The 13,085-nt window shown below is 38.7% G+C and overlaps 1 protein-coding gene across 1 annotated transcript in view; it reads right to left on the minus strand.

Moving 5' to 3' along the window:
* LOC119790880 (cohesin subunit SA-2-like) overlaps positions 1-10,979 on the minus strand; it is a 39,971-nt gene extending 28,992 nt beyond the window's left edge. The window contains exons 1-8 of the mRNA XM_038296620.1: positions 10,878-10,979; positions 9,983-10,141; positions 9,694-9,790; positions 9,524-9,600; positions 7,214-7,418; positions 6,968-7,119; positions 3,221-3,294; positions 73-196 (exon numbers count right to left, since the gene is read on the minus strand). Of these exons, the coding sequence (XP_038152548.1) occupies positions 73-196; positions 3,221-3,294; positions 6,968-7,119; positions 7,214-7,418; positions 9,524-9,600; positions 9,694-9,790; positions 9,983-10,141; positions 10,878-10,964 (975 nt within the window). The 5' untranslated portion in view covers positions 10,965-10,979. The remainder of the gene's footprint in view (positions 1-72; positions 197-3,220; positions 3,295-6,967; positions 7,120-7,213; positions 7,419-9,523; positions 9,601-9,693; positions 9,791-9,982; positions 10,142-10,877) is intronic.
* Between the last annotated feature and the right edge of the window lie 2,106 nt (positions 10,980-13,085).

Below are 13,085 nucleotides of genomic sequence, written 5' to 3' on the forward strand. Positions count from 1 at the left end.
CCTTTTAAAAAGTTAGCTAAACTGAAATATAATGGAAAACTTGTACAGAAGTTCTTCAGAAAAACTCCTCACCTTGTCATGCATTGTCCAGCCAACGTACTTCAAGTAGCTGTCATTGAGGAAGGCATCACTGTACAGCTTCATCCACACTCCAATCTCCTCAATGCAAATAGCCCGAATTTCAGCAATAGCATCACTAGAAAGATAAAACAGAAAACAGATCACTGTTAGGGATGTAAACAAATCGACCTTCAATTAACAGTTTGTTAGATTAACATTTTTTCCATCTGATTAACTGATAACATCCCCTTAGAAGGTGTTTCTTTCAGTGTTGCAATGTTGCCTCAGACCACTAGAGGGCTGTTATAAAGCTGAGCCTCACTGGTTAATTGCAAAAATGGTAATGCCAGAGTGGATCCATGCTAGAGCAGAACCATGAATGGATCCCGTCAGTTTTGGATTACTTTTACCGTTCAATAGATCAAAGAATTCAGACTGAACTTTCTGTGGTTCTGTTAGTAAATATAAACACTGGATACATGACTGTGAGAGTCATGTACTTTGACTTTCTCCAGTGGGTTCAAGACCAGGCCGGGTCTACTGGGGGAGAAACTGACAGCATTGCAGGTGGATGCCCCCATTGTGTCCTGGATTGTGGATTACCTGACTGGCAGACCACAATGCCTGCAGCACTGCAAGTCAGAAAAGCTGATCAGCAGCACAGGGGCCCCACAGGAGACTGTCCTCTCTCCTTTCCTCTTCACCCAGTACACCACAGACTTCAGCTACTGCACAGAGACCACTTTCAGAAGGTTTCTGGTGACTTTGCAGTAATTGGATGTATCAACGATGGCGAGGAGATGGAGTACAGGGGTGTTGATGACAACTTTAACACCTGGTGTGAGCAGAACCATCTACAGCTTAACGTGGCAAAGACCAAGGAACTGGTGGTGGATCTGAGAATGATCAAGGCCCCAGTGAGCTCCGTTTCTATTTGTGGGGTCTATGAGGGCACTGTGGAGGATTGTAAATACTTAGAGGTGCACTTGGACAATAAACTGGACAGGACTAAAAACACCAATGCCCACCAATACAGGGTCAGAGCCATCTCTATTTTCTGAGGCGGCTGAGGTTCTTTAAGATCTGCCGGGCAATGCTGCAGATGTTTTATGAGTCTGTGGTGGCCAGTGCCTTCCTTTACGCTGTTGCTTGTTGGAGCAGCAGACTGAAGATAAAGGACGCCAACAGACCTAAATTCATCCGCAAGGTCAGTCAAGTTGTTGGAGAGCAGCTGGACTCTCTGACTGCAGAATGTTGGCCAGGATAAAATCCCTGCTGGACAATTCTGCACATCCTCTTCATGATGTGCTGGTCACCAACAGTAGCACCTTCAGTCAGACTCATTTCATCACGCTGCACCACAGAGGGCCACAAGAAGTAATTCCTGCCTGTGGCCATCAAACTGTATGATTCAACTCTCTGACAGTCATTTCATTACTTATTTCATTACTTCACTATGTGCAATAACACGATCATGTGCTATAATTGTAATTTGGTAATGAGCAGCATTGTAAATACTGTTGATTTTATATAATGTGATCCTTATTTTATTTTACTCTTATATCTAATTTTACACTGTTTATATGGGAAGGGTGTAATTTTACTGTGTGGGGTGTAATTTGACTAATTTAACTTTCTTTATATTCCTATTATACTATATATTATATATTTTGTTCTATTGTACTACAATCTTATTTTCTCTCTTCTGTAAATGATTGCATTGCAAGAAAATAGTTTTCTGCAAGGGATTAATAAAATAATTTTGATTGTGATTCTGGATAAACTCCTTCCGTCTGCAGCTAAATAGGCTCATTTAGCTTTGCTGCATGGAGGAGCAGCATCAACTTCTTTGCTGACAGACTATAAATTAGGACGGTAGCAGGGAGACAAATTTTCTAATCCTCTATAAAAGCAACCAGAACTGCCTGTTTTTAACCCTGTAATGCCAAATGTATTATATTTGATACATACGGTTTCTGAAATGTTTTGCGTCTGACACCTTTTGCATAATTTAATGGTTAAAAACTTTGCTTAAAATCCTATTGTACACAATCAGATATACCTGATAACAGAGGGCAGAAGACTACACAAAAAATAATTTTGACTTATTGCATAGTAATAAATTATTAATATCAAAAATGTATTTCTGTTTTTTTACATATTTTGTTAAAAGGCCAAATAAGGACTTCAAACCAAAAAAAAGTAATTTTCTGTTTTGTTTTATTCTTGGATCGGGCTTTAAAGGGTTAAAAGCTCTGCTCCAGAACAAAGTTTCCCAGCACTGATTGTTGGTTTAGACAATAACCAGAGTTAAATCACATGCACTTCATGAAAGTGAGACAGAGTGACAAAGCTACGGCGTCTTTAAATTATAGTTTTACATCTGTGTTCATTGGAAATCAGAAAGTGTCCCAGATTTTATTAATCATTTTTTTTTCAGTAACCCAATAGGTTCCCGTCTTGTTATTTTTTTTTATTATGTCTGGTTTAATAATGTGTGAAAGCATGTCTTTGAATAGTCACTGAGTATTTAATACAGCTGGAACAATACATTTTTAAACCATAATCATGCATCTTTTTTATTCAGCATATTGCAGAAGATTCTTTTGATTCAAGAGAAACCTTAAGTTTTTAAGGAAATGGCCTTTAATCGTTTAACCGCTAGTCGATCAATAATATGAATCAACTTTACAGCCATTAATTAACTCAACTTTATAAAGCCCTTTAAAACAACCACAGCTGCCACAAAGTGCTGTACATATCAAGTTAAATTTGTATAAAAGCAACATAGAAGTTTATGGGATAAAACAAATCTAATAAAATACATTAATTAAAACCAATAAAAAAACAATAAAACAAACCATAAATGCAAAAACAGTCTTGTGCTGTGTTAAAAAAAAACAAAGAACTAAAATAGGGCTTAAGACGAGTTTGAAAAATAGAGTGAACAGGGTTGATTGATAACAACATGGAAAAACAACACATCTACTTCCTAATGATAGAGACAAAAAGAAGGAAAGAAGTAAATTTATTTTCCAGATAATATTTTGTGCTGACAGCTGTTCACCACTAGATGGTGCCAAAGGCCCTAAATCAGCAAAGAAATGTCTGAAACTGAAAACAGCTAATTGTTCTGAAATCTTACAGCCAGTTTACCTACCGATATCTGTGGACAAAGACTCCTTTGAAAATTGCATTCATCATGTTTTCAATGTCATCTTGGTTTTCCTGGAGCTGAAAAAAGAGCAAGAAACATGTTTATATATGAATCTATTTAGCTCAGCTAAGCAGGACATTTCCCTGGAAAATTAAATGCTTCTTAAAAACATTACAAATGACAAACTACAGCTTCTTTTTAAATGCAAAGTCCAGAAACATATTTAATAATTTAAACATACATTTACTTAGGCAACTAAAACCAGGTGACTAAACAGACCTTGAGAAATCTTGGAGTTTTATTTCATGAGGCAATGTCTCTAGGGCAGAAAAATGTTTCCTTCAGCTGCGTAACAAAATTAAACTCATTTATTTTCTGAAAAGGCCCTTGATCCATGCATCTGTGTCATCACGTTTGGACTACTGCAATAGCCTGTTCACTTGACCGAACATAAAATGCCTAGCTTGACTGCAGCTAGTGCAAAATTCTGCAGCGAGGATCTCGCCAGGTCAAACCAGAAGAGCCCACATAATTCCTGTTCTCAAAGCTCTACACCGGCTTCCTATTGAATACGGCACAAACTTTAAAATTCTGGTCCTGACCTTTAGAGCCCTGCATGGACAGGGCTCCTCTTACATCTGCGACTGGATTTAGCCTCACTTTTCTGCTCGCAGTTTGAGATCTGCTTAAAAGAACTGTTTAATGATGCCTTGTTTCAGGACGAGAGGTGAAAAGGTCCTTCTAAGCTGTCGCACCCAGACCTCTGCTTGGTAAACTCCATAGATCATTTTAAAAACCAACTAAAAACATTCTTTTTTAACTAAGCATTTTAGACTCTTTTTTATCAAGGGTTTCTATGATTGTATTTATGTGGTCTATATGTATTTTATATGGTGCTGTTTTGTATTTTATGGCTCATATTGTACAGCACTTTGTCACGCTTGTCTGAGCGGTGCTATATAAATAAACCTTTCTTCATTTTATACCTACAGCTACACAATGTATAACTGTTTTGTTTTGTTTTGACAGCTGGAGGAAAATCCTGGAGTCCATCTGATGTCATAACTCAGCATTACCTACAGGCTGGTTTTCATTATTCAAAGCTTATCTGACATTTTGGAAAATTAATGATCTTCCCAGTTTCATCTAATTCAAGTAGCAGATCTAAGCCTTTTTTTTTCCTGGAAAAACACAAAATTGTACAAGAGGATTGCCCGTTATGAACGCTGTGGTCGAATGTGACCATAATGAAAACACACAGATTCTCTGCTGGACTTTCAAGTTCCTTTTTCCATTTAAGAATCTAAGCGTAGATGTAAAAACCCAGATCTACAATGTACATTTACCATCACAATCTCTACTTAAATCTTCAATCATAATCTCAGTGAAACAAAGGCAGGTGTGAAGCCTCAAATGTTGAATAAAAACAGGAGCAAAGAAACAGTGACAGCAGTGTAGCAGACTGATCACAGTCATTTAAATCGAGGTTAGACTCTTGAAACATCTGTCAGGTCTTCAAACATCTGGAAAGAGCAAAACCACCATAAAGGAGCTGCAGATATCAACAGCCCAGGTGGCTGAATGTTTGGACAACTGACGATTGTTATATACAAATACCACAAACAATTAGAAATCTGTTCTGGCTCTCGTGGCAAGAACAAGAAAAACATCTGTTTTGAATCTTAGCCACTGAGGCAGGTTCTTTTATGCGACTGAAGATATGTTATTACTGACATTCCAACTAACTTGATTTGTGCTGCTGCTCAGTTGACATTTCGTCAGCGATTCATGGGGACAACGCTTCACCAAATATGAGCAGCTTCTAACTGCTGATCGCTGGTTTCAGCTCAACATTGTGGTTCTTTGCTCATGATAAAAAGCCCAACAGCGGCACCAGCTTTCCTGGGTCCACTGCATCCACCAGGGATGCTCCAGGAGCTACAGCTGGATCAAGGTTGCTTCAGTTTGGACAGGACTTGAAGCTGTCATCCCCCTCGGGGGAAGGGTGACTGGGACAGCAGAGGTGAGGTAGGGAGGCGCTCTGTAGCTCAGAGAGGAAGAGCAGCAGAGGCTGCAGAAGGACAGAACCAGCTATGGAGCTCAGAGGACAAGGAAGTGTTAAATTAAAGCGGATTATTTTTTAAAAATTCAGCTCTAAACCTTACTAAACACTGCATTATTACTTAAGTCAACTTCAACATTATTTATTCTGCCTTCATTTCGACGGAAAAAAGTATCTGCTGTGCTCCCACACCCAGTCCCTAATTGATTTATGATTTCTGATCGACAGAAAAGTTCACATACATTTGCTTTGTGTCCATCTCTGGTTCCACTTCGCTCTCGCTTTATTCGATTAACTCTTATCACAACACTCGCATTGATTCGCTCCTAATGCGCCTCTATGTGTATAAATCATTTGCTCCGGCTTGCTCAAACTATCATGTGAACCAAAGGGAAGCCTAGTGAAAAAAGCTTGGGAACCAGTTTCATTATAAAACATACTGGTGGAAGCATCATGCTATGGGGATGCCTACAATCAGTATGGACATGTTAGCTGGTCTGGGGTGATTAGAAAATGGGTGGAGCTAAAAACCTTCAGGACAAAGATTCACAAATTCTTCAAATAAGGGGCTCTGTGCCAAAGTGCCGCTTTATCTGGCGCCAGGTCGCTGAGGCAGCAATCAAAAATCAAAACTATAGATATTGCAATCAGTTAATAATCAATATAGATATCAATAGAAAAAAGTAAAAACAAACAGCCATATTTTGTTAAATCTGTAAAAAATGTAACATGACAATAAACTAAAAGAATCGACTCAATGGGGGGTCATAATGGAGGAAAAAAAGACATACAGCCCGAGACTGAAAACACAATGAGAGAAATTAACCACTCAATAGAAAGACTTACAGTATAATCTCCCTCATGCTACATTATTTAATTTACTCCTGTTTTTCATTTCCTTTTTGTCTTGAAGTATTTAAATATTTGACATAAAGAGTTAAAAATAAAAGCTTAAATCTTTCCTTTATGATCAAGCTGATAGAGTGGCTCAGGTTATCCAGTGCTATGTTTCTGCTTTTTAGCTTCATCTTCATCGTTTAGCTGTGACACCATCCTGGAGAGAAAAAAATCAGCTGTACTGCTGCCATTAACCCCTTTGTCTAGAGATGTTGGAGCTCGACCTGTTTTTCAGTGTAGTCCTGTTTCTCTGACTGTAACTAACTATTTGCGCTCTCTTTCATCCTCTGAAATGGGAGCTGGCTCGTCTGCCTGGCTGTGTGTTTCCTGCACGAGGCCCCCTGTGGAGCTGGTTGACAGTTGCCTTTTGTATCTCTGCTCCTTTTTCTATGTCCGCTTCTGTCGCCTTGAACCCCAGTCGGCCTCAGCAGATGACCGCTCACACTGAGCCTGGTTCTCGTTCTGCTGGAGTTTTCTTTCTGTTCAAAGGGGGTTTTCCTCTCCACTGTCGCTATTCAGCTGGTGCCTTGAGGTTACATGTGTCGTCAATTGCTGCTATAGAAATAAACTGAATTGAATTCAAATAACCAGCATGTACAAAGCCTGAACCTTTCAATTCCTACAAGTATAATTAAGCTGGACTATAAATATGATTAAAAAAAAGAAATATAAAATCAAAGATTCAAAATACTTTGAAGATACCTTCGAAGCCTAACCTGCATAGATTCAGGAAGTTTTTATTTGTAAACTTAGGATACAGCAGCAGAGTTTTTATTAGATTTTCTTCTTACCTCTTTCCTCTTCTGTAGCAGCAGCTCCAGCCTATCATTGGCTCTTTTTGCAATAACTTTGTTCCTTTCTGCCTCATACTGTCTCTGAGTGTTGTCCATGTTGATGCTCAGGTTCAAGGCGACGTTGACCAAGGCAGTCATCAGCTTCATGGCTGAGAAAGACAACAGTCCAAAGGCACAACACATGAAGATCTCAACGGTAGAGGCTAGCAGATAGGAGGAGAGCAGGAAGGGCTGTAAACTGACCTGCTAGTGTGCTTGTATGTCTAAACGCTCTGACCTGGGAGTCAGACAGGCCAGTGAGCAGAGAGATGACCGTATCCATCATATACTCATCGTAGATAATGCTGTACTGGCACTGACGAACCAGCACCGCAATAAAGTCACAAAAGTTTATCCTGAATCTTTTCCACTGGGGTCCTGAGAGTGTTAAAGGATAGTCGCCGCTGTCCTGTTTGGTGACCAGAGAAGATATCAGAGTGAGAGCAGGAGAAGAGGGAGGTCCTACATCAGTAGCTACAAGTGGCTTTTTGGCCCCACTTAAAAGGCTCTTAAGTTATTAAATAGCTAAATTGATAAAGAATCAACTAGGAGTTTAAAGAATTTATAATAAATGCAGCCTTTGAAGCTTTGGGATCCTTTTAAATATCAAAACAGAGTGACATAAAAATCCTACAAGAACTTATTTCAATTCCTTTTTTATATCATTAAAGCTTGGAACAGGCTTTTAGCCAGGAATATTTCACAGGGTGTTCACCTGGGTGTATCACATGTTCAGGATTTGCGCGGAGTAGGGGAAAGTTTTGAAACTCAGACTCTCTCAAATGCCATTTCCTGCATTTTGAGGTGGAATACAGCTAACATTTTGTCTTTGTTCCAACACTATTTTTGTCCCGATTATGGGAAGCATGTCTGCTTGACTAGAGGTGGAAATTTCATAAGGAAGACATGAGATCATTTTTAGGTACAACATTATATTTCCTAGGTAAATTTAAACAATAAGAAAGTCTAATGCTACGTTCACACTAAACGCCATCAACGCATCTACTGCTGCTTCATTTTTGATGTTTGTCCACATTAAGGTCAGATGTCCAGTAAAGTGTGTCCAGATACGTCTGATGTTTCTGCTGCTCCTGTGTTTAATGGCAGAGAGCGGCTTTGCTATATTTGCTGTGATCAGTGGGTAAAAAGAAGTTTGAATATATTTTGAAGTGAGAAAGTCCACCTGAAAACATCGTCTGTGCAGTCAGTTCATCCAGATTACCATCCTGCCTTCAAGTATTATTTCTCTATCGGAGCTGCTCAGACCCCCCACATACCGGCAGTGCGCTGTCACTGGGAATCCCCAGCAGCAGCTGCCTCAGGTCGCCTTTTGTGGCTTTTCCCCTTCTGTTGGTGGCGGCTTGAGGAAGGTGTTAGCATTTTTCAGGTATGTGGTACAAACGGCAGGCACCAGGATTATAAAACTGAACATATTTTGCTGGCAGCTTTCAACATTTTAAGTAATTTAGGTAGTCTGAGAAACCAGACTAAATGTGAGATTAAATGTGTAACTTAGTCTGGCCCCGATGAATGAGACATCGGAAGATTAAAAAATAAAACCATGTCTGTGCCTGTTGGCCAACGCTCTGACCAATGAGCGCAGCTGACTGTGACGTAGTTAGCTCGAACAGCCTGTCGGTAAAACGCCGAATACGTCCTTCTTAAAAATGAATGAGCGTAGAGCATCTGCCTGCTCACGTTTCAACGAAAACCCCAAGTCTAATCCTTCTAAAACTAATTCTAAAGCTGAGTCAAACGAGAACTGTTCAATAGTTGTTGCCATCTTCCTTGTTGTGCTTTCTCCAGCGTTGCGCAGCTTTGTCGTCCCGCCCTCAAAACCCTGCCCACTTTGCACCCAGAAATTCAAAACACATTTCTGCGTTGTGATTGGCCCACCAGTTCTAGGGCCTGGAGCATTGATTGAGGCTAGACCAAACTCGCAGGAAAAAATGATTTTGGCCGCTGGCGGGTGGGGCTGGTTTACCAGGCTATAATTTAGGCATTAATAAACTTTTTCAGGGGAGTGATCCTAGCGCTCTGCATTAGCAGTGCTGATGGCTGTCTCGCTGCACGCTCCAAGATCAGCTTCTCTGATTGGTTGATGTGGAGCATCTAGCAGCAAAAATTCAATATTCCAACTCCAGAAGCTGCTGTTTGTGAAATTTTGAAGATTTGAATGAGGGCCTACCAAAGCCGTACATCCTAAAAAAAGATCGTACAATTTGTCCTTTTTTTAGTAAAGGGCGATTTAAAAGCCTGGCTTGGAAAATTTTCTATATGGTTTTACAAACATATCAACATCCTATAAGATACTTCCTCTTCATGTTCTTCCTCATTATAAAATCTAAAAATACAAACAAATTGTTGATCGTTTAAAATGGAAACAGTTTTTTCTAGCTGATATTTAACAACAATAATGAATGAAAACAAATTTTATTTAAAGTGAGCAAAAGGTCAATCTGGATTTTAAAGGTTGCAGAGCTGAGATCTAGATAACCAAATGGTCCACTTCACCTCATCAAACTCCTCTGTCATTTTCCTGATGATTTCTGAGTTCTGCATATGTCTGAACATTTCTTCACTCACAGCACCTGAATGAAGAAACAAAGGATTTCACAGAAGCGTGTCAAAAAAACGCGTTCAGCAAAAACCTGCAGTCCGCCTGGACTGATTCTGACGGGTACCTTTACAGCCGGAACACTGGATGAAGAAGTTGATCAACTCTAAGAGCGCCACATCTCTGTCCTGTTTGTAGGCCTCAATCCAGTCATCCACCACAGACTAGACGTACAAAAGAAGAGCAGTTTAAACCAGCTTTATTCATAGAATAAATAATTCAATATTTATATAAGATCGTGAATTTACTTGTTTCTTATTTTAAACATAATTAATCTGATTTTTTTTTTTTATTACCTGCTCAAACTTGGTTTTAATCAGAACAGTATTTCTGCAGTGAGATAGCAGCTTCCTCACCTGTGTGGCACTCCTCCCCATTTTAACCACCTCAAACAGGCTCATGTTCTCCAACCCGTTCTCCTGACGATGGCCATTGACCCAGCCAGCACCGCTGACTCTTCCTCCTGCCCCACCTCTGGCCTTGTCTCCCAGCACCTTCCTCCCCATTTTGGCTCCCTGTCAATTAGAACAAGGTTTTAATGATCAATGAGAGCAGAACTATGAAAATTGTCTGTATAAGCAGGAAGCAGAAGGCTGAGAGGGTTAAACCTAAATATTGATATTGTGTTCAACTAAAGGACACCGAGATGAACTTATCTGTTTTTTTAAATTTTCTTTTTTTTTTTTTTTATCAATTTTCAAATTAAAAGAATCTTTTAAATACACTCTGGACTTGTTTCTTTCTGTATGTAGGATAAACAACAAATAAAATAACCCCCCTGAAAATCGAAGCAGAAAGAAGATCTCCCACTACACATTTAAATAAGGCAGCATATGTGATGTGTACGTTAATTAGCAATGACTTTAGGATTCCGGTTATATCAATATTATTAGTGTAGACTGACCCTGATCTGGGTCTGCCGTCTGTACGTTTTCAGCCAACCCTCCCTGCCTGGTCACCCCTATGAAAATTGTGTGGTTGCGCTACAGACATCCTGGGTAAACAAATCTATTTCCTTACACAGAAAATGTTCAATTTGACAGACAATGGAAACACAGCTACTGACTAACATTTTGCCAGATTAATTATACATCTTAAAGAGAACAAAGTTAACATTTGAAATCTAAATTATTTTTATAATTATTATGTACGTTTTTATAATCCTGATTTACCCTAGTTGTGTCATTCAAAATTAAAAATGTGATGTAGTAAACATCTGGTTTTATTTGTAGCGTAAATGAATGATTATACCAGGCCCCTTCCTCCCTTAGTGTTTCTTCCATCAGGATCCTCAAGGTCCGCATCTGAGGACAACTGAGATTCTGTATCTCTGTGCATAAAAAGAATGAAGACATTGGTGAATAAAACTAAACTTTCACCAGAGATTGAGGACAATGAAGCATGGCTGTGATTGACTGCTTACTGGGGAAACTGGAACTCTGCGTGCAAATCCTGTGCCGCTATCATTTCTGCACCATTTTCTGGAGCTGCAGAAGCGATCTCTTCTCACCCACCTGGAAACAGGAACAGATGCTGCTGAGAAACCACAGAGTATGCAGAGCATAAAAAAGAACAGAAGATTTAAAGTCAGATGGTCTTGATGAAGCAGTCGGCTTCCAAAGCCTCCTGGAGACCACAGAAAAATCAGGGAGGAAAAAGAGACAAGGAAAAAAAACCTTCAGCAGCAGATCAAACTTCACTAAACTGCATGTAGCTAAATACTGCTATTCATAAATTGTCAATAAATATTTCATTAAAGAAATATCCCCATAAAAAAATATTTAAAACGATTTTTTTATTATTCAAAGATTTATTAAATAATTTATTTATGTGTTTATTTATGTATTGAGTAATGAAGTGTTATTTTGAAACACTTATTTTGCTAAGCTACTTAACATATTCACTGTTTCTTATTTTTTTATTCCTTTTTTTTCATTTTAAGCTCCTTTCATTTTATGTTCTTATATTCCAATAAGGAGATGGAGTTTTATCTTTCTGGTGGCGCTGGTTGGCAGATTACATCTGCTTTGCAGAAACTAAGGTACTCCATTCATGATGACCAATCAAATCAGAGTATTCTCTCTTGCCTCGCTCTGTTTGGTCCTGTCACTATCCGATCTGTAATATTGGCTCATTTGCGCATCTGCAAAGAGATATTCATCCAGGTCGCCATAGATAATGTAATTATGGTCTTTCGGTTCTTAAATCACCAAAGAATGCTTAACTACATATTTAAAAACAACATTAAATGAGTTATCTGAGCCAATTGGATACCTTTACATTCCCTCTGTTAATCTGCTTGCCTGACATCATCATGGGGTTAGGGTAAGGTCCTCTGAGCATCTGCAATTAGGTTGTTTCTTTCTTTAGATTATGCATTATATACCATGAGTTTAAACGAAAAGAAAAAATCAAAAGACTATGCATGTATGAATCCAAAGTTGAAAACATTAGCCCCAGGAAGGAGAGTAGGATCTCATTTCTGGGACAGAAGAGTGATATTATTGTCTCAATAAGTCTGAGATTCTTCTGTTTTCAGACATTGTAATTAAGTTGAGTACATCTAGAAAGATCAGACACATTCTGCAAAATGCAGACAAAAAATCAGCATGAATTATTTTCTTCTTCTCCCGTTAAAGTCGCTGAACTCTCATCAGCGCCGTCAAACACATAAAACGCCGTCCTTTCATTGAAAGATAAGAAAATAAAAAAAAGGGGGTTAAAATAAAAAAAGATTACTAAATTATTTTCCCATTATTTTTGATAAACGGTTAATCCGATTTATTGTTTCAGCACTTAAATGCAAATAATGGGACTTGAATTTTTAAACCACGGTGCCAATCATGCATATGCTCTTGATTGTTGAAGAGGAAACCTTAAAATAGTCGCAATATTGGAGGGAAAAAAATGCTATTTAGATTGTAGTCTTCTTGTAAGAAAACTTAAGAGACTCTGCAAAGATATCAGAACAAAATAGCTGTTATTTGAGTTAAGTAGCCTTATTTCCCATTAGGTAAGCTATCAGCAGGTTAGAGTATGTTACGCATCATCATCTGTATCAAGGTAAACAGGAAATGTTCTTCAGGATTTCAAGCTTCAATGGCTTTATTTTTCTCTATAGGGCTCTCACAGCGGGATATGATCAGCAGAAATAACATGTTGGGGAATATTTCCACTATAATCTTTAACAAAAATATACATTCCCTCCTTAAACTCAGCGACCATGTTTCTCATGACTGTTTGTTTCTACTTTGTAGTACTACTTCTACAAATCTTTCTTAAAAAAGTTCAGAAGCTTTGTTTCAGCCAGAACAGCAGTGAACAGCAATAGGAAGGCGAGGGGCCACACCCCCTTATAGGATACCATATGATACCACTTTCTCCGGCATCTCAATACAGACTTTAAACTGCAGGAAAAACAGAATGGAAATAAACCTTTATTCAGAGTTCCGATACCTC

This window comes from Cyprinodon tularosa, unplaced genomic scaffold (genome assembly GCF_016077235.1).
Source record: "Cyprinodon tularosa strain WSP-4 unplaced genomic scaffold, ASM1607723v1 ctg110, whole genome shotgun sequence".
NCBI classification, from domain to species: Eukaryota; Metazoa; Chordata; class Actinopteri; order Cyprinodontiformes; family Cyprinodontidae; genus Cyprinodon; species Cyprinodon tularosa.